General features: G+C 47.0%; 1 protein-coding gene and 1 long non-coding RNA gene across 4 annotated transcripts in view; one reads left to right on the forward strand and one right to left on the reverse strand.

Moving 5' to 3' along the window:
* Nucleotides 1-21,818, reverse strand: part of RUNX1 (RUNX family transcription factor 1) — a 176,855-nt gene that overhangs the window by 38,640 nt on the left and 116,397 nt on the right. For 2 of the 3 annotated variants that reach the window (XM_068179486.1, XM_068179487.1), the window contains one exon: nt 3,796-3,987. The exons of the other annotated variant lie outside the window; for it this stretch is intronic. In XM_068179486.1, the coding sequence (XP_068035587.1) occupies nt 3,796-3,987 (192 nt within the window). The remainder of the gene's footprint in view (nt 1-3,795; nt 3,988-21,818) is intronic. 3 annotated transcript variants of the gene reach the window in all.
* Nucleotides 1-21,818, forward strand: part of LOC137468128 (uncharacterized) — a 292,269-nt gene that overhangs the window by 8,859 nt on the left and 261,592 nt on the right. The window lies entirely within an intron of this gene.

The raw sequence follows: 21,818 nt of genomic DNA on the forward strand, positions 1-21,818 counted from the left end.
TGTGCTCTCTTTGGTGAGCAAGTTTCACCAGAAATGCTCCAGGATGCAAAATGGGCAGGAAGGTGTGAAATGGGATGTTGAGAATTGTTTTGGTTTTCATGGAATCACGGAATCCCCGACTGGGTTGGGTTGGAAGGGATCTTAAAGATCATTTTGTTCCAGCCCTGCCATGGCAGGGACACCTCCCACTGTGCCAGGCTGCTCCAGCCCCAGTGTCCAGCCTGGCCTTGGGCACTGCCAGGGATCCAGGGGCAGCCCCAGCTGCTCTGGGAATTCCATCCCAGCCCCTGCTCACCCTGCCAGGGAACAATTCCCAATTCCCAATCTCCCATCCAGCCCTGCCCTCTGGCACTGGGAGCCATTCCCTGTGTCCTGTCCCTGCATCCCCTGGAAATTGTCCTCTCCAGGTTTCCTGGGGCTCCTCCAGGCCCTGCAAGGCCACACTGAGCTCAGCCCAAAGCTTCTCCTGTGCAGGTGAACAATGCCAGCTGTGCCTCCCTTGTTTTGGAGGCCTCTGCTCTGAAACTGAATAACCAAAAATGATAATAGAAAGAAATGAAATATCCCAGCTCACACAGGAGGTAAACGCTAATCCAACGACACTTTGGTCACCAAGGGAAAGATGATGGTCCTGGAGCTTTTTCCTACCCCATCCCTTTTTTCCCGCTGTGAAAATGTGACCCTGAAAAGATGAGCCCTAAACGTTAAAAGGTGATGGCAACAGACAAATGAGAGAGGCTTCAATTTGGGGTTTATTTTCCTGATATGCACTGCAAGCCTCAACAATTCGATCCTCCATGGATGACACACGTTTGGGAGGGAAAGTGGGAGCAGGAGAAGAGGAGAATATCCATGAGGAAACATCCATGGCTGAGCTACATCCACAGGTGAAACACAGTAAATTCTGTTTGACACAGCAAAGCCCAGCCACCTCCTACAACTATTCCCAGGGGGAGCAGCTGCATCCAGGCCCTGCATGAAAAACCCATCGGGAGTTCCACAGGGAAGCTGGGAAAAAGGATCCTGGGAGTTAAACCTGATACTCTGCCAGGCAGAAAGTGTTCCCAAGAAGCTGAAGTATGCGAGGCTGCCACTGATACCACCACCCACGTCTTCTCTGCTGAGCAGCCACAATAAAATTTGGGGTTTTTTTTAATAGGAACGGAGCCATGAGCGGGAGAAACCCAGCGTGGTTTGCTCTGCAAATCTGGGACAGAAGTGAGGGGGAATGTGAGGGGTTCACCTGAGCTGACCCGGAATTGCTCCAGCCAGGGGAAGGAGCTGGGTTGTGCTTCCAGTTTCTTTTTGCTTTGTAGGGCACATGATCACTTGTTGATTTTCAGTATTAAAATCATTAAGGTTTAGTATGGTTAGATTGGGGTTCTGGGGAGAAAATCTTCCCTGTGGGGAAGGCACAGGTTGCCCACAGAATTTTGGAGCTGCCCCATCCCTGGAAGCATCCAAGGCCAGCTTGGACTGGGTTTGGAGCAACCTGGGAGAGTGGAAGGTGTCCCTGCCCATGGTTTGGTTGGAACTAAATGATTTTTAAGGTCCTTTACAACCCAAGCCATTCCCTGATTCTATGATTCTCAAAAAATACCCCAAACCCAGCAGATTTGCAATAATTCCACTAAGCCACATATCTCCCAAGCCCTGGGAATAAAGAAAAGTTCCAAGAGTTGCCTGAGGTGAGTGATAACCTTTCCTGCCTGCAGGAAAGAGCACCCTGCTCTCAGAAATAAATCCCAAAAGAAGAACTTCTCCCGATTCCCTGTAAATATTCCTCTGCAAATCCCAGCAGAGGACCTTGACTAAGCCTATTTCCTTCTGGCTGGAAGAAGAGAGGAAAAACTCTGTTAGGAACAGCACCTACTAAAACCAGCACTATCCCACTTTTTTGGGGTCCATCTCCCCATGAATCTGCATTTTGATAGTGCTCGGTGACCTGACCCACTGGCCAGATTTCAGCAGGAATTTTAGCAGGGACAGACTCAGCTCCAGGGGATGCCAGATACAATTCCAAGCTGGATGACTCCATTTAATCTGAGCCTGGGAGGAAATCAGACTGCTGAGTGAGCCCTTTGCAGGTTTTCATTCCAACAAAACCCCTTGGAGAACCACCAGCCATAGAAACACCTCCAAAGCAGCCTATGCTAGGAAAGCCTCAGCACTCAGAAGTAATCTTGAAGGATTGAAGCACTTTGCAAAGCTCTCTTTGCTGCTGCCATCCTGGGAAAGGTCAAAGCAAGGTTTTGACACCATTTCCTTCTCTCTCCAGCACACTCATGGAAAAATGTCCATTGGGAAATACACCTGGAACAAGGCCTGGCTTTGCAAGACAAACAGTGTTCTGCAGGTTGAGGCAAACAAAACCCATAAGCTGTGCTGACGCTGGGAAGACACAGGATGGGCCCCTTAAAACTTGCCAGGCTTCCCAAAATCCAAACATCCATTGGGAAACTCCTCTTTTCACTCCTCAAAGGGTCTCACATGTCAAAGATCTCCAAGGAAAGCCAAGAGAAAGTGGAAACAGAGCAGGGCTGTCAGCCCCCATAGGCCGCAGGGTGGAGGACTAGAACGGACTCCTTAAAATCTGCCAGGCTTCCCAAAATCCAAACATCCATTGTGAAGCCTCTCTTTTCACTCCTTACAGACTCTCATGTGTCAAAGATCCAAAGATCTCCAAGGACAGCCGCTAAAATATTGAAGCACAGTGGGGCCATGAGCCTGTGCAGGCCATGGCGTGGAGGTGGGCGAGTGAGGGGAGGATTAGAATGGACCTCTTAAAACATTCCCAAATTCCCAAATTCAAACATCCAGGCTTCCCAAAATCCAAACATCCATTGAGAAGCCCCTCTTTTCACTCCTTAAAGACTCTCATGTGTCAAAGATCCAAAGATCTCCAAGGACAGCCACTAAGAGATGGGGCCATGAAGCCCCAGAGTGGGGCCATGAGCCCGTGTAGGCCGCGGCGTGGAGGTGGGCAAGCGAGGGGAGGATTAGAATGGACCTCTTAAAACATTCCCAAATTCCCAAATTCAAACATCCAGGCTTCCCAAAATCCAGACATCCATTGGGAAACTCCTCTTTTCACCCCTCAAAGGGTCTCACATGTCAATGATCTCCAAGGAAAGCCAAGAGGAAGTGGAAACAGAGCAGGGCTGTCAGCCCCCATAGGCCGCGGGGTGGAGGACTAGAACGGACTCCTAAAAATCTGCCAGGCTTCCCAAAATCCAAACATCCATTGTGAAGCCTCTCTTTTCACTCCTTACAGACTCTCATGTGTCAAAGATCCAAAGATCTCCAAGGACAGCCGCTAAAATATGGAAGCACAGTGGGGCCATGAGCCTGTGCAGGCCATGGTGTGGAGGTGGGCGAGCGAGGGGAGGATTAGAATGGACCTCTTAAAACATTCCCAAATTCCCAAATTCAAACATCCAGGCTTCCCAAAATCCAAACATCCATTGAGAAGCCCCTCTTTTCACTCCTTAAAGGCTCTCACGTGTCAAAGATCTCCAAGGAAAGCCAAGAAGAAGTGGAAACAGAGCAGGGCTGTCAGCCCCCATAGGCCGCGGGGTGGAGGACTAGAACGGACTCCTTAAAACCTGCCAGACTTCCCAAAATCCAAACATCCATGAAGAAGCTCCTATTTCACTCCTTACAGACTCTCATGTGTCAAAGATCCAAAGATCTCCAAGGAGAGCCCCAAAGAGATGGAAGCCCAGCAGGGCTGTGAGCCCCCGTAGGCTGCAGGGATGGAGGTGGGTGAGTTGGGGGAGGATTTTGGGTACTTACCCTGAATCTGACTCTGAGGCTGAGGGTTAAAAGCTGTGCTGTGGTTCAAGGAGGCTCGAGGGTTGGGTGTGGGGGCTGGGTGGTGTGGGCTGACCCTCATGGCCGTGCGACGCAACTGCTCCAACTCGCTCAGGCGCTCAGAAAAGGACAAGCTGCCGGGCTTTGTCTGCTCATCTATTTTCTGCCGATGTCCTAGTGTGGGAGGGGGGGGGAAAAAGATCAGAAAAGCTCACTTGGTACATGAGGTCAGTTGGTTTTGGTTTATTTTTTTTTTTTTCCTTGTTTTTGCAACCCCTAATCTGCTGGTGAAGGTCCTAATCTTGGACTGTCTGAAATGAAATTGAAATCACCTCTAAAGCATTGCAGCCTTATCGTGGGGCAGCCTGAGATGTGTCCTAGGCTGAGGAATCAGAGCCACCAAAAATTTCAGGGCCTTTCTACGCTTCCCGTGGTTTCTAAAAAGAGGAAACGGCCCCTGTGCTAAACCTGCACTGGGAAAACTCCTCAAAAATTCCATCCCAGATTGTCACCAGGCATCACAAGCAGACAAGTGCTATGGGGCTATAAAATAACAACCCAAATCAAATCCTGGTTTTGGATTCTTTTACAATGGTTTTATGGACAGGAATGGGAAATAAACACCGGCAGAATTGAAATTGGGATGATGAGGTTTCTCTTGCTGCCACTGGGAGCTCCAGGAACGCATCAGACACTCAGCTCCAAGAGAGGAAATGCTGAATTTCGAGGGCACAGGGGACTTGGGCACAGCCACGTGGGAATTACAGGGGCCAGCACTTCCCAGAGCAGCCCTTGGAGCACATTCCACATGAAGCTCCAGGGCAGGGAGAGGACAGGGAAGGTCCCAGAGAGCCAGGACAGCATCAGGACATGTCCAGATTCAGCTGGAAGGACTGAGGTGGCACATTTCTACTTTGCACTGTCCCAGGCTGCTCCCAGCCCCAGTGTCCAGCCTGGCCTTGGGCACTGCCAGGGATCCAGGGGCAGCCCCAGCTGCTCTGGGAATTCCATCCCAGCCCCTGCCCACCCTGCCAGGGAACAATTCCCAATTATCTCCCATCCAGCCCTGCCCTCTGGCAGTGGGAGCCATTCCCTGGGTCCTGTCCCTCCATGCCCTGGAAATTGTCTCTCTCCAGGTTTCCTGGGGCTCCTCCAGGCCCTGCAAGGCCACACTGAGCTCAACCCAAAGCTTCTCCTGTGCAGGTGAACAATGCCAGCTGTGCCAGCCTTTTCCAAGGTCCCAGCCCCGAGGCTGCCAGAGCTCCAGGAACCTTTGGACAGCGCTGCCAGGGATGCCCAGGGTGGGGTTGCTGGGGGTCTGGGCAGGGCAGGGGTGGCACTGGGTGATCCCTGTGGGTCCCTTCAGCTCAGGACATTCCATGATTCTATTCTATGATTCCATGATTTCTGCACATTGGATTTGTCTCAGGACACCAGCTGCCTCACGGATCTTTGTGCCTTATCTTTTGTCCTTCATTCCACTGGACACTGCTGTCCTGCCAGGAATGCAGCCCACATCTCAAACATCTTCATTTTTCTACTTGTTCCCTTGAAGAAACAGGGAAACTTGTGCCAAGAAAAGAGGGAATGGCCTTAAGGTAAAGGAAGGCAGGGTTAGATGAGATATTGGGAATTGGGCATTGCTCCCGGGCAGGGTGGGCAGGGGCTGGGATGGAATTCCCAGAGCAGCTGGGGCTGCCCCTGGATCCCTGGCAGTGTCCAAGGCAAGGCTGGACACTGGGGCTGGGAGCAGCCTGGGGCAGTGGGAGGTGTCCCTGCCATGGCAGGGATGAAATGAGATGTTCTTTAAGGTCTTTTCCAACCCAAACCATTCTGTGATTATATAAAAAGTAGGCATTATTTTATTTTTGTTTTAATCCACTATTTCTTATTCCACACTCCCCCCTTAACTTTTAATCAATAACATTCCTAAAAATCCCGCTCCCAATGTTGAATATCACTGAATAAGCAGCAAAAAGTTCTCTGCAGAGCCCTGTAGGCCCCTTCCTCTACAGAGAACTCTTTCAAGCCACCCTGACGGCTCAATCAAGACACAGGCCCATTTTATGCACTAAAAGGAAAATGTGCATTTAAAAGCAGTTCCCAGTAGCTGCATTTCTAAAATTAAATTTTATAACTCGTCTTATGGTTCCAAATCTCAGTGGCTCGGCATTTCTTCCCGTTGCCAGGCCCTTTGGCACAGCTTGAACTGTCTCAGATTCCACACTGTGCTGTAAATTATCCCAAGGGGAGGGGGAGGAATTAAAATATAAAAAGACATATTATATAGCAGTGGTTTCATCATTAAAGAGACCCATTAGAGCTTAAAAAAAAAAAAGGAATAAAAAAGGAGGGGAGAAGCAAAGACAGATGAAAAGGACTTTTATCTGACATTCTGGTTGGTCGGGAGCAAATGCTGCATTTGTCAGCAGAGAAAAGCTGGAAGTTCCTCAAGCCTTGGGCTCCTGACCCTGGATGTGAACGCCAACACGTGGAGTCACACAAGATGTGTAAAACACCTCATCCATGGGGATTATTTTAAGCTCCAGCCAGCTCAACCCAGGGCTGGCAGAGCCAAAAGCCACATCCTTCCAACTGCAGCCCCACGCTGGCTTTCATTCCTGATTCCGGATTCTCCTCAGACACCTCCTGCTTTTAAAGGAGAGCACGAAGGCCAGGTTTGACCCCCTGTGCCCTCCCCTTCCCCTTCCACCCCTCCTGGGCCCTGCAGTGCCAGGCTGGTGGGAGGATCTCTGCCTGTCTCACAGAATTCCAAAATCCCTGAGGCTGGAAATGCAGGATCCCATGGAGTCCCAGCTGTGCCCAGTGCCCTCCTTGTCCCCAGCCCAGAGCACCGAGTGCCACATCTGCTGGACATCTCCAGGCATGGGCACTCCAAGCCTCCCTGGGCAGCCCATCTGAATGTTTAACAGCCCTGTCTGGGACAAAATTCCTCCTGATGTCCAAAATTCCTCTTGATTTCCAAGATATCTTCCTACCCTGCATCCACTGAGCAAAACTTGGACCTCCCCACCCCTTCCCGTGCTACCCCAGAGCATCCAGCTGAATTTGGGGGTGTTCCAGCCTCCTGCATGGAGCCTTTTCCACAGCCTGGGATTCCCAGGAGTGCAGGGGCACGGCCAAGATCTGTCTCATCCCTTGAATTTGTGGAAATTCCATTTGTGCCAATGTGAGGGAGAGAGAGCAGCACCAACAGGTTCTTCCTCTGGAGAACTCCGCTGCTTTTGTGGCTACATTTTCATTTGGAGTGGGAAACGCTCAGAAGCAAGGCCAGGCAATTGTCACCTCGAGATGCAGCTCCAAAAGTGCCTCTTCACCCTCCCTGTCCCCAGCCAGAAAATCTATTCATTATTTCTCCTCCCCTGGCTGCACAGAACCTGTCTGGCACCAAAGCTCTGCAGGAGAGAAGTGAAGAAGTGTGTCAGGAAAACGTAACAAGCATAAATATTTCTCCCAAGCCACTCTCCAAGCACAGGCAGCCCTTTGTGAGGGCGACCTGTATTTTGGTGTTTATTAGCTGTGCTTTGAAGTTCCCCTCTAAACACCTTGCTGGAGCAGGCAAAATATCCTCAGCTGACCCCTGGGAAAGGCAGCGCTGTTATTAACCCTTTTTCCAGCTGGAAAATGGAATGACAGAGAAATGAGGTGCCCTGCCCAGGGCCAGGAGGTGACCCTGTGACAACCACTCTGCTGCCAGCCCCGTGAGGTGGCCACAAGCCCACAGCTCCCTTTTCCAGGATGAAAAAGAGCAGCAGGAAGGTGTTTGGAAGCTGCTTTGGCTCTGCCAAAGCACTTTGGCCACAAATCTTTATGAAAATCACTCAAACTTCCAGCTGTTGAAGGAAAAGCTTGGCACAGAGCTCGCACAAGGTGGAACCACTGCCTTCTTCCCCTCCTCGTGTCCCCAGAGATTTTTCACAAGGATCAATAAAGAGAAAAGAAAAATGAACATCTTTCCTTCTCAGCTTGCAGGGTGGGTGTTTGGGATGCTGCAATAAACAGGACACGCAGCCAACTTGGCTAAACCACAGGATTTGGGGGCTTTTTGCCTTTTTTTTTATTTTATTTTTAGATTATCCCTTCCAAACACTGCCTGAGTGAGGTCAGGAGGGTTTTTTGACATAGAATATTTTTTGACATGGAATATTTTTTGACATGGAATATTACACAGGGAGGGCAGGGCCAACGTTGGCTCTTCCGAGACTTTCCCAGCGAGGCAACACGAAAGTGCTTCCCCTCTTAATGGCAGGGAAATGCAGTTTTATAGACTGAGAGAGCCTGTGCAACACTCAGCCCTGGCCTGCAGCCAGGTGTCAGCACTGGGGATGTGCAAATGACAGCAGCAAAGTGCCCTGGCAGCCCCTGCTTCTGTGGGAGCCGTGGCTCAGGCTGCGATTCACAAGGATGAGAGCAGTGCAGCAAAAGGAACGAAATTTCCTTTGAAATTTCCCTTGGTGTTTTGAATTTTCCTTTAATTTTTTTTTAATTTATTTTTGCAGGCATCCTTAGATGCTTTCAGGCTCAGAGAGGCAGAATTGGGTAAAGCAGAGGTCAAGGAACTTTTACCTTCCTTTGAAATATTGAAAATTTGAATTTTCCTTTTAATTTTTTGGGGGATTTTTGCAGGCATTCCTAGATGCCTTTCAGGCTTGGAGAGGCAGAATTGGGTAAAGCAGAGGCCAAGGAACTTTCATCTTCCTTTGAAATTCTGAATTTTCCCTTTAATTTTTTGGGGGATTTTTGCAGGCTTTCTTTCAGGCTTGGAGAGACAGAATTGGGTAAAGCAGAAACGAAGAAACATTTACCTTCCTTTGAAATTTTGAATTTTCATTTAATTTTTTTGGATTTTTTCAGGAATCCTTAGATGCCCTTCAGGTTTGGAGAGGCAGAATTGGGTAAAGCAGAGGCCAAGGAACATTTACCTTCCTTTGTAATACTGAAAATTTGAATTTTCCTTTTAATTTTCTCCTCCTTCCAGCTGGAATTCTTGTGGAAAACCAGGACCATTTTCCAAGTAAACACTGCTGGAATGGGTTAATGGATATAGTGGATATCCCTGAGCGTGGCAGGGGTGAAATCAGGAGATCTTTAAGGTCCCTTCCAAACAAAACCATTCTATGATTTTATGGGTTTTTTTTTTGTGTTTTAATCAAGTTTTTTCCTTTTAATTACTCCACTCTTCTGTCACTTGCTGTCATCCACTCCCATTGTTTTTGGGAGTTTTTTTTTTTTTTAATTCCTCTCCTTTTATTATTATTTATTATTTATTATTTATCATTTATCCTTTATCCTTTATCCTTTATCCTTTATCCTTTATCCTATTATTATTATTCATTGTTTATCCTTTTTCTTTCTTTATTTTCCAATTTCAGTCATTAAACCACTCTTATCCCAACCCATGAGGTTGTTTTTCCCCAATTCCCCAACTCCCCATCCCACCATGGAAGGTTGGGGGTCAGTGTGGTTTTAAACCAAAACAGGGGAGTTTAACTAAGCTGAGCCTTTGTCCCTGAATTCTCCCCTTTCTCTCCTCTTTTCCCATGTGGAAAAGGGAATTTCACATCCAAAAAGTGGATTATTCCCAAGAAAATGCAGAGTCTGGCCAGACTTACCAAAGTAAGGAGCGAGTTTAAAGAAACCTGTCTGCCTTAGAGGCACTCTGGACCTGGATCCAAGCATCCCCTCTTTTCAGGGCTGGTTTTATTCAGGGTTTTGGGTTGACTCCAGCTTTAGTGGGGTAAAAAATCACCAAAATTCCATTGTGTCCAGTAAAAAAAAATCACCAAAATTCCATTGTGTCCAGTTAATAAAGTGCTGAACATTGTTCTGTGCCTTGGGGCTAAAATGAATGTGATGATTTTGTATAATGATGAGAGGAAATGTACCCATATTATTCTAGGAAGTGAACACACCATGTTTAATGCAAAAAAAAAATTATATATTCTTGCAAAAAAATGAATTCATCACCCACAGAAGTGTTCAAGGACAGGGCTTGGAGCAACCTGGGATTGTGGAAGGGGTCACTGCAGGGCAGGGGTGAGATGAGATGAGCTTTAAGGTCCCTCCCAACCCAATTTTGTGTTTCTATTAATTGAAATATAACACTTCTATAATATTACCAAGCTGGGAAATGCTTTAAAACAGAAATGCTTTCAACTATAAGGCAAAAAAAAAAAAAAAAAAAAGCATTATTATTTTGCTAACAATGCCTAAAGATTGTTTTCCTCCGTGCCAGCTATCCCAGAGATGAAATTCTTGGCTCACCCTTTTTTCCCTGAGCTCCTCTCTGCACATCAGAAGGATCAGCTCAGTGTCAGAGCTCACCAACCTCTCCTCCACGGTTTAAAAATAATGCAAAACCCTCTAAAACCAGAATTAGACACAAATCTGACTGCTGTGGTGAGCACAAATCAGGCAGGCAGAGCTTCAAGGAGATTCATCATAGCAGTGGTTTTGGTTTGTTGATTTGAGATTTTACTGATTTTGAGATTTCTCGGTTAATGTGTTAAAGAGCGTGGTGGCTTTGGTGTTGGTTAATTATGCATGTGCTTATTTCTTGTTGTGAGATAGGATTAGGAGAAAGGTAGAGCAGGTTTAAAACTTTAAAAGGGTATAAAGAAAAATTTATTAACAGTAACTAAAAGAAAGAGTGATAAGAATCAGAATAAAATCTTTAGAACACTTCTCCTCCCCCTATAACTTTTTCTTTTTCACTGACAATGTAAAGAAACAAAACCTAAAATTTTAGTCAGTTTACTACCTCTAGAATGGTTTTTTCAGTTTACTTCTTTTTAATGTTATGGAGACTTCTCTACAAGAAAAAGTAGTTTTCAAAACCATAACATTCAGCAATCACATATATTTTTTTTCCTGGTTTTTTTTTTTTTTTTTTGTTTTTTTTTTTTTTTTTTTTCCTGTTTTTTTTTTGAAGTGCTGGACAGCCCAAGCCTCATTACATGGAACCTGGTGGCAGACAGGAGATTATCCCAATATTCTCATGCCCTGTCTGTAATTAGCAGCAGGAGCAGTGCTGGGGCTGGGAAATGTGGGAATGAGGCCCTGACTCCATGGCCAGACTGATCTAGAGGAGCTCTGGGACACTGGGAAACCCTTCCAGGTAAATTCTCTCCTCAGTTCCCCCGCAAAGCTCACCCTGGCTGGAAAAATCTGCTCCTCACTTGGAATAACTGCAGGTAAAATGATGTTTCTGGTACAATCTTGTGCTGAGCATTTCAATTTTCTACCAAGTGATCCCATTTTTCTGTGGACAGTGACACCAAGAAGGTGAACCAGGATTTACAGATTCCTGCTCTCCCTATTTTACCTGGGGAAACTCCAGGGAGCTTCTTGCACCTCCTTTGGAAGTCCTGGAATTTTTCCCTATGTGTTTTAACAGTAGTTAAACAATATTTTAACAAGATATTTTCCTGTAGCTCTTATTTTTAAAATAATCTAAAATTATTTTAGTGGATTTTTTTTTTTTTTTTTTTTTTTTTTTTTTAACACAGAGAGAGGAAAATTTGTAAAAAGAAGAAATTCTGTCCCAAGACAAACCAGAGCAGGTGGGAGAGTCCAGACCAAGACCCTCTTGCCTGATATATTCTAGAAAATGAACTTCAGCTGACAGAATCCCAGGATTTTTAGGGTGGGAAGGGACTTCTGGAGCTCTCCCAGTCCAGGCAGGGCCACCTGGAGCAGCTGACACAGGAACACATCCAGGTGGGTCTGGAATATCTCCAGAGATGGAAACTCCACGCCCTCCTTGGGCTTCCAATTTCCAATTTCCTGCTCTAATTTCATGCTGGGAGCCCTTTCCCTCACTGAAACAGCCCAGTTGTGTCAGGAGAGCTCTGGGGGGAATATTCCTGGGAAAAAGGATGAGTGGAGGCTCTGCTTTCCCTCTCTCCACATCCTCCAGGGTGTCTCCCACTCTTTCCCTCCTCCCGAAGAACACAGAAATCCTCAGGTCTATCCCAAGCTCCCAAATTCAAAAAGCAATCCTGACACATTTCTGAGGCAGGAATTTTTCCTCTTCTCCCCCAGTTCTGCTGGTGAGGCCTGTGAGGTACAAACAGCAAAGCACAAGTGTATTTCCACTAAAACCACAATTATTTTGGGTAGATCCACCTCAACTTCTGCTGAATCTGAGCCCTTTCTCGTGGAAGTGTAATTATTGCCTGGAATTAACCCCAGGAATTAGGTCATGGCAGTGAAGTAAAAGTCATGGAGCATTTGGGGTTTGGAGGGAAGAAGTTGATCATGAAATTTAAATGAGTTGGTAAAATTACAACCTTTGCTTTCTCTTCCCTTTCCCCCTTCTCAACTTCCAAAACCCCAAGCCCTTGACAATGTTTGAATGAGTCCCAAGCCAAGCATGGCTTTGCCAAAAGCCTCTTTTGTTTCTTTCTGGTTTGCATCTTCCCCAAGGTGCCCCAGGAATCCCCTCCAGCCATGGCTGAGGCAGTAGAGTTGGAGATTTGGCTGAGAGAGAAGGTGCAGGATGAGGCCCAAGCAGCCAAGCACCAGCTTAGGGAGCAACCAAGAAAAAAATAAAATACAGGCACAAAAAAACTCCTCTCTCCAAGGGAAAGCTGCTGAAAACACGTGGAATCCTGGAATATCCTGAGTTAGGAGGGATCCACAAGGATGATCCAACTCTAGGTTTTGCCCAGACCTCCAACTATCCCACCCTGGGCATCTCCTGGAGCTCTGGCAGCCTCGGGGCCATTCCCTGGGGAGCCTGGGCAGTGCCAGCACCCTCTGGGGAAGAACCTTTCCCTAAAATCCAACCTGAATCCCTCCTGGCTCAGCTCCAGTAGGAGTTGGCCCTGGGGAGCTCTGCCCTCAGTGTCCTCTGCTTCAGCTGGACAAACCCAGTGCCCTCAGCCCCTCCAGACCCTTCCCCACCTTCAGAACTTCCTTGGGACATTCTCCAAGAGCTTTTGATCTTCTGTTGAGACACCCAAAACTGCCCTAGGACTCGAGGTACAAGAGCAGCCCCTGGGAGAAGGTGCTGATTCTGCTGGACACAGAGACCCACTCAGGCACCTCAATCACGTTTCTGGAGCCCCTCCTCATCCTGAGTGTCTTAGGTCGGAAATGGGGCTATGTGTTCTGCTCCCATCTGTCAGAGCTGGGGCAGTTCTCTGCTGTTCACTGGGAAGTTCTTTCTTTATCTCTTCCACAGCCAATCCTCCCTCCAGGAGATCTCTTCTGTTCATGGGCCATTAATTATTAATTATCTTCTGTCCATGGCCAGTGAGTGTCCCTGCATGGCTGAGAAATTTCCATCATCCCATGGGGAGATGCTCCGCCCAGGGGAGGAGCCAAGCATTCCTACCTGGATACAATCTGACTTTGGGAACACCCCAGCAGCCTTTGCACACTGCATTCCCAGAGGAGCAGCTTTCTTCCCCACTGCATTCCCAGAGGAGCAGCTTTCTTCCCCACTGCATTCCCAGAGGAGCAGCTTTCTTCTCCACTGCATTCCCAGAGGAAGCCCAGGCCCATCCCCACCAGCCCTGGAGCTTCAGAGGAAAACTCCAGCCTTGTCCAGGATCCCTGCTCCAGCAGAAGCACAGCTGGCACTGCAGGAGGGCTGAGCCACCATGGGATGGGACTGCTGCCACCACCCTGACCCACAGGCTGCCAGGTCTGTTCTGACTCTGGCAGTGGTTTGTTTTCTTTTTTGTACTATTGCATTTGTGTTTTTAATTTTCTTTCTGTTACTCCTATTCCCATATCTTTGCCTGACAGCCCCTTAATTTCAAAATTATTATAATTCAGAGGAGGGGGTTTACACTTTCCATTTCAGGGGAGGCTCCTGCCTTCCTTAGCAGACACCTGGTTTTCAAACCCAGACACTGAGCAGGAAAAGCCAGGGGTGAAGAGATTTGCCACCTCTGCAGTGACTCCGAACAGGGCAATGGTTGTACAAACAGCAGAGGAATTGCTCAGACAGGAACATTTCATCACGAATGTCTTGAGGCAGTGAAATGTCCCCATCACTCACACTCAACCAGGGCTGAACGAGGCACCTGCCACTAAAAGGTCAGGTCCTGTGCCTCGGTGCTTATGTAAACCAGGGCAATTTGGCAACACCAAATTCAATTTTCTCCCTGTAGGTGCTGACTGCTCAGACTTGGACCACTTGGAGCTTTGCTCCTGCCCAAGAGAAGAGCATAGCAGGGGCACACACCTCCCTTGAACTTCAGACCTTTGCTTTTGCCAAATTCAGAGCCTGCTGTTGCCACGCCACAGTTGAAAATACCTGGTTTTCCTCAGAAATGAGTTTGGCTGTTTTAATCTGTCAGTTCCTCCTCTGGACTGACGCTCCACTGTGAACTCATAAATTTCACGTGGTTCTGCCTGGGCTTTATTTTAACTTCTGGAACCCTTTTTTTTTTTTTTTTTTTTTTTTTTGCTTCCCTGATTTTCTCTGCAGCTGCAGGGAGATATAGTGAGCTACTGTGGAGCACTCTGAAAGCAGGGCCTCTGAGAAGTTTCCAAAGTGGATACAAGCAGGTTATTCTTTGCCTTGTTTTCCTTGGCTCGGCCTGAGCGGCTCGGGGTGAGTCAAACTGGATTAACTTTCAAGAGGGAAGTGGTGTGGTCAACCCAAACTGTTTGTGGTGAGATTGGGAAGATACGTGGGGCAGGTAATGAGGAACAGCCCGTGGTGCTGGTTGGAGGGAGGAATCAGACAAACAGAATCCTTAATAATGAAATCAACACTGTCCCATAAATGTTTTTGGTTTTTTTTTTTTTTTTTTTTTTTTCCCCCTGCAGCTTTATGTGCTGAGGGTTGTGACACAGCCTGGCTTTTCTGGACTGGTCAGCCCCAGAAGGTGGCGTGGTGGATGTGAGGCTTGATGGACTCGAGCTTCAAACTCCAAGGAAGAATAAAGGAGCAAAGGTCAGGCACTATTAGAAAAATAAAATGTCTCCATGTTTTGTTTATGAGTAGAGAAATTCTTTCTGCTGTCTCCTCCCATTTTTACATGCTGTTCCTAATCTGTTCCATGATTAAGGAAGGCAGGGAAGATGTTTCCATCCTTCTGTCTCTAGGATGTGTTTAACTGATTTATGAGGACATTGTGTCCTTGTAGGACAGACAACACCTGCCCTGATGATTCCCAGGCAGAGCTGAGATGGCCTCTCATGGAATCATGGAATGGTTTGGGTTGGAAGGGACCTTAAAGATCCCCGTCATGGGCAGGGACACCATCCACTATCCCAGTTATTCCAGTCTGTCCTTGCACCCTTCCACGGATCTATTCAGCTTCTATTCCAGAACCTCCCCATCCTCCTAGGGAACAATTCCTTCCCAATATCCCATCCATCCCTGCCCTCCTGCAGCTTAAAGCCATTCCCTGTGTCCTGCCACTCCATCCCTTGTGAAAAATCCCTATGCAGCTCTCCTGGAGCCCCTTTAGGCACTGGAAGAACACAATTCTCTCCCAGGCATTCTCTCTCTCTCCTGCTTTGCACATTCTCACACAGCACGGACACAGGATCAGCCCGACTGAGATTTCTCATGAGCACTGAGAGAAAATTAATTTCCTCACTGCAATTCCACAGAATTCACAGAATGACTGGGTTGGAAGAGACCTTCAAGATGATCGAGTCCAACCCAGCCCCAAAACCTCAACTCAACCCCGGCACCCAGTGCCACATCCAGGCTTGTTTTAAACACACCCAGGGATGGTGACTGCACCACCTCCCCGGGCAGCCATTCCAGTATTCCCAAAGAGCAGGAGCACAAATGGAGGTGCAGAGCAAAAGTAAAGTCTTTTTTCCATTCTTCACCACCATGAAGCAAAAGCCTGTGGTGTTTTGTGTGGGCCTGCAAGGAGGGGATGCTCCAGCTGATAATCCAGGGCAGGCAAAGCTGGGAGGAACTGCAGTGCAGGTGGATTTTTGCCAGGTTTTGGCTTGCTCCATATATTCTAAACCCTTAAACTCTGAGTTTCCCACCCTGTGATATCACACACTTCTGTTCAAACTCCACCCCCACAATCCCAGTTCTGTCATTCCATTTTGGAAGCTTCTCCAGGGCCTCAGGTCAATGCAGTGTTCTCCTGGGGGTCAGGGCCTGTCAGCACAGAAAGTCTGGAATTCCCAGCAGCCAGAACTCCAACAGATTTTCACTCCTTGCAGTCGTATTTGAAGAAGAAAATAGGGGCTGTTCACTGAAAATGCCATGTAGCTTCCTTTAGCCTTTCCCTTACACACGTGGTGTTTCAGGGAACCCATAAATAAGGAATCTCCTCAAAAACGGAAGCTTTAAAAAAGATGCTGCACTGCTATAATCTTCTTTAGCAAACAGAAGTGTCTGAGCTCTCCATGAGGGGTGAAAGTTTCCCTCTGCCTTCTCCCAGCCCCCCGAGGAGCTGAGGAAGGAGGGATCAGCTCACAGAGGGAAGGAAAACTCTGAAGGAAAACTTCTCATCTGCCAGTCCTGAGAGACAGCAGGATTGATGCTCTAACACCCCAACTTTGCCAGCCAATCTCCTTCTGGGAAGGGGAAAGGCAAAATAACTCCCTAAAATCCACCACATGCACCTCCTCCAACTCCAGGCCCATCCTTTCCCAGCCCCAGCCTCTGCCTCAAGCCATTTGTTCCCTCAATTTTTCCTATTCCTATGGAAAATGTTCTCTTCCCCAAAGATCTTAATATTCTTCTCTGCTTTTAAAGGCTACAAAACCTTTGTAGAGAGGGCAGTTGGCAAGAGAAAGTCAGGCCTATTTAGGCATGTTCAGAAATAATCTACGTTCAGCTGATTCTGGTTTTGTCACCATTCAGAGCACTTCCCCCTGATTTCAGCAGACAGACATCAAGGAGGGTCACCAAAAGTATTAGATTGAAAATCATGTTAATTCAAGAGGGGCGAAAAAAGAGCTGTGTGGGATGAAGTCACTAAGAAAAGGGGTTGAAATAATTTCTGCAGGACTGGGTCAGACCACAGTGCAGCAGCTCTGGCTTCCTGAGTCCCTGATTTCTCAAGGAAGGAGCTTGGCCTGCCAACACTTCTGTGTTTCATTTTAAAAAACCCCAAATTATTTGGGAAGCAATTCTAAAGGATCTACTGCACTCCCAGAAAAGCAGTGTTGTCACCAGGTTTCCCGCTCCACATATTTGACCATTTATTAAACTAAATAAATTAAAAATTCCCTGCCTCACATCTCCCGTCTCAACCCTCCAGCCTCAGCAGAGAGACTGATAAATGCCAGGGAAAATAATCCCATCCCATATGGAACAGGAGTGTCTGCACCATAAATCCTCAAGGATGGGGGTGTTAAAAACCTAATGAGGTTGAACTTATTCATAGGACATAAAGGATCCTCACCATCACTGCTCTGTGCCAGGAATTCCTATAAACTGAACAATCCTTTGCGTTGCCAACCAGTTAAATTCCATAAATACATAAAGGGGCTATAAAAATGCTGGAGAGGGATTTTCACCAGGGCATGGAGTGACAGGAAAATGGAGAATGGCTTTAAAGTGTCAAACAGCAGGGTTAGATGGGATATAAGGAAGAAAAGCTTAGGAGTGGATGGAAGAGTGCCATGAAATAATTGGTTTTATCTCCAGACAAAAGGCATTGAAACCAAGATTCCCTGTCTTTCCTTAATGAGATCCTTTATCTGTTAGAATTCAGAGATTTGTAAGTTTGGTTCAAAATTTAAAAAAAGAAAAAAAATGGAAGCATGTATTGGAAAAGAGGTGACTTTTCTTTTGTACAGAATTTATATCATGGAATGGTTTGGGTTGGGATGGACATTAAAGCTCATCCCTGCCATGGCAGGGACACCTCCCACTGGCCCAGGCTGCTCCAGCCCCAGTGTCCAGCCTGGCCTTGGGCACTGCCAGGGATCCAGGGGCAGCCCCAGCTGCTCTGGGAATTCCATCCCAGCCCCTGCCCACCCTGACAGGGAACAATTCCCAATTCCCAATCTCCCATCCAGCCCTGCCCTCTGGCAGTGGGAGCCATTCCCTGGCTCCTGTCCCTGCACTCCCTGGAAATTGTCTCTCTCCAGGTTTCCTGGGGCTCCTCCAGGCCCTGCAAGGCCACACTGAGCTCAGCCCAAAGCTTCTCCTGTGCAGGTGAACAATGCCAGCTGTGCCAGCCTTTCCTGCCAGCAGAGCTGCTCCATCCCTCTGCTCATCCTGGAGCCTCCTCTGGGCTCTCTGCAGCAGCTCCAGCTCCTCCCTGGGCTGGGACCTCCTTCCTGTCTTTTCTCCGAAGTAACTCTCTTGGAGGAGAGTCACTGAATCTGAACCCTTCCACTAAAATTTAATCCTAATCCACCATTGAAATTTAAATGTTGGGTATTTTCCAATAACTAAATGGTTCATTTTTTATGGTTTCTAAGTTGTTATTTGGTACAGTTAAGCCTCAGCTTCCAAAATGAGGCACTTGAAGCAGAACATGAGCAAGAAATAAAGGCATTAATATTATTTCAGCCCACTGAAATAATGAAAAGGCTTTTTTGGAGAAGAGTTTGACTTTTGTTATTATTATATTAGGAAAAAGTTCTTGGGGTTTCCCTAAAAATGACATCAGGTAGGACAAGATTTCCTTCAGAACAGAACCAGCAGCTTTTTAGGCTCCTTCTCAACTCCTGCTCAGCAATATATTCCCTCTTCCCTGTCCCCACCCCTACCCTCCCCCAGCATCCCACTCTTGGATATATTTTTTTTTCCCAAAAGTATTTGGGAAAACTACATATCCAACAGGGAATAATCACATTTAATGCCCATTTTAACTTTAAGCTAAATCCATGTCGGCTTTCCCTTTCACATCACTTTCAGGCACCTGGGCTATGAGTGAATTTTTCAGTGCTATGTAGGTTAAAACAATTCAATGAGGAAAAGCAGAAAAAAGCAGTCAAAAGAAGAAAAAAACCTAATTTTTCAGCAGATGTACACAGCAGGTCAAATGGCCTAAGGGAAATATTTAATTTAGGACTCAGACTATTTCTACCAAGTTTCCTGACCAAAAGTATTTTCATCAGGAGCACTACTCTTGATCTGGTTTCTGCTAATGATTTTCCCTGTGGACCTTGCTCATAAAAACAGAAATTGCTTTATGAATCATAGAATCAGAGAAGTTGGAGAAGAAAATGATGGGTTAGGTCATCCTACCCTTCTCCCTGACAGTGCAGCAAGATTTCTTTTCAGAAAATTTAAAAAAAAATTGAAAATAAGCATTTATTCAGAAGTGGGCAATAAAAATGCTGAGTTCAAAAGAGGTTTTAAAAATCCATCATGAAAGCAGGGGAGGAAGAGCCAGGTTTTTAAGTACCTTGTCTCTCTTTATGAGCTGTGACAATTTGAGAAGTTTTCTCTGGGTAGGCACAGACAGGAATCCAATGGGAAAAAAAGGAAAATGTGGAATTCCCACAAATAGGAATTTATCACAATTTGGAGTGCAAATTTAGATGTGCTGCTGGACAAAGAGCTGGACATCCCAGCAACCATGGATGATGGGATGTGCAGGAACACAATGTCCACAGGCCTTTGTGCAGAGCAAAGGTGGCCCTGTGACGGTGTTATTGTCACCTATTGTCACCTCCACACATCCCAGAGAGCCCAAAAGCCACAGAATCCCAGAAAGGTTGGAAGAACCCTTCAGGATCACCCAGTCCCACCTTAAGCACCACCAGCATCACCCCAATCCATGTCCCCAAGGGCCACATCCAGACTCCTCTGGGACAATTCCAGTGACAGTGACTCCATCACTTCCCTGGGCAGCTCATCCCAAGGCCTGACCACTCTGGCAGGGAAAAATTGTTTCTAATCCTTAATCTGAATTTCCCCTAGCCCCTTGCACTTATTGGAATCCAGGCTGTCTGAGAACCATCAAAACCACGAAGGAAATGAATAAAAAAATTTTCGTTGGAGTTGGTTTTAGGAAATTAATCAAAAACTGTTGTTGGTGTTGGTTTTGGAGCTCAGCAGGTTTTTCTAGATCTCTGGAAGACAGCAGGATCTCTTTTTGTTCCCATTGCTCCACAGATCTCTGGTGAATCGGCAGAAAACACATCTTGGCCTCTTTGGAATTCCTTCAGCTCAAATGGCTGAGTGCGTCATGGATCTGGGGGAATGTTCCCAAATATCGATAACTGAAAGGAAAACACTCAAATCCAGCAGTTTTTGTTTCGATTCCCATGACAATCCAAGAAAGCCGATATCCTTCTAAATCCCTCCAGTCCACGGCAGGCCTGGTCTGATGGGGCTCACCACAGATCCAGGCCAATCCATGTGTCCATCAAAGGAATTTGGGGAAAAAACATAGGAGTGGTCGTGGCTGTGATTTGGAAATCTTGGTGAGAAGTCAAATTTGAGGACTTTGGAGCCCACGTAAAAATGAAGGGAGCAAAACAAAATCATTGGAAAAGCTGGGAGGGGCTGGGGGGGTGCGGCCTGGGGAGGAGAAGGCTCCAGGGGGAGCTCAGAGCCTTCCAGAGGTTCTAAAAAGAGAAGGACTTTTTATGCAGGCGGAGAGTGACAGGAAAAGGGGAATGGTTTTAAAGAGATGGCAGGGTTAGATGGGGTTTTGGGAAGAAATTCTTCCCTCAAGGGTGATGAGTACTCGGGAGAGGTATCCCAGGGGCAGCTGGGGCTGCCCCTGGATCCCTGGCAGTGCCCAAGGCCAGGATGGACATTGGGCTTGGAGCAGCCTGGGACAGTGGGAGGTGTCCCTGCCATGGCAGGGGTGGGGATGGGATGAGCTTTAATCCCTTCCACCCCAAACCATTCCATGATCCCACAATCCCTTCTGTGCTGTGTCATGAATGACTCAGCAATAAAAAAGCTGTGAATTCCTGATGGGGAGGATTCCTGCTGGTGGGAGCCCAACCTTTCCTCGTGAGGTGCCTAAAACCTCGCTCACTATGCAGTTAATATGCCTAAAACAAGGGATCTGAATTCCAGGGAAGCCTTTGCATGCATTTGGGGTCGGGCAGATACGAGCGCTGCTTCCGTATGGATCATATCTCCACTTCCTTTTTAAAATGCGGAATCTCATTAAATATTAACTCTTCTACCAACTGAAGAATTGATTTCCAACAGCAGGCTTGCCTGCAGGAGGATTTTGTTTCAAGCAGATGCATACTCAAAGAACTAAAGTTTATTCATTGTCTGCAAACCGTGAGCATGCCCAGGTAATTGCATATGCAAATCTTCAATTTGAATATGCAAATATCTTTTTTATGTGCGCAGCTGCCTGGTTCACTGGAGATATTTTTCAGGGACAATGCAACCACAATTTAAATAAAAAAACTCGAACAACAAACCAAAGAAATAAGAATAAATAAGAAGCCTTACTCTGACAGAGTATTTGTTTTAAGGCCTGTCCTCAAATCCAAAAAATGTGTCAGATTTTTCCACTAAAAGCATGGATCATTATGCAACTCAGGTAAATGAAGGCTCCAGAAGAAAACCTGAGTTGTCTAAGCTATTTTAACTGAAGGATGAAACATTTCTTTCCTGGTTAAGCAGCCCCAAGCTGTGAGTCTCCTTCCCTGGAGGGTGTTTGAGTCCTGCTGCTCTGTTCTCTCCGGGACAATTCCACTTAAGCAACATCCAGAACTTCTGCCAAGAGTGTGGGAAGGGTGCAAGAAACTCATCCCAAACCTCAATTTACATTTTGATAACAATATGCAAATGCCCGTTGGGGTGGTGACTGAGGCCAAGATTGCTTCTGATGAGCAGAGGGATGGAGCAGCTCTGCTGGGAGGAAAGGCTGGCACAGCTGGCATTGTTCACCTGCACAGGAGAAGCTTTGGGTTGAGCTCAGTGTGGCCTTGCAGGGCCTGGAGGAGCCCCAGGAAACCTGGAGAGAGACAATTTCCAGGGAGTGCAGGGACAGGAGCCAGGGAATGGCTCCCACTGCCAGAGGGCAGGGCTGGATGGGAGACTGGGAATTGGGAATTGTTCCCTGGCAGGGTGGGCAGGGGCTGGGATGGAATTCCCAGAG

Source organism: Anomalospiza imberbis, chromosome 2, assembly GCF_031753505.1.
Source record: "Anomalospiza imberbis isolate Cuckoo-Finch-1a 21T00152 chromosome 2, ASM3175350v1, whole genome shotgun sequence".
In the NCBI taxonomy this organism is placed as follows: Eukaryota; Metazoa; Chordata; class Aves; order Passeriformes; family Viduidae; genus Anomalospiza; species Anomalospiza imberbis.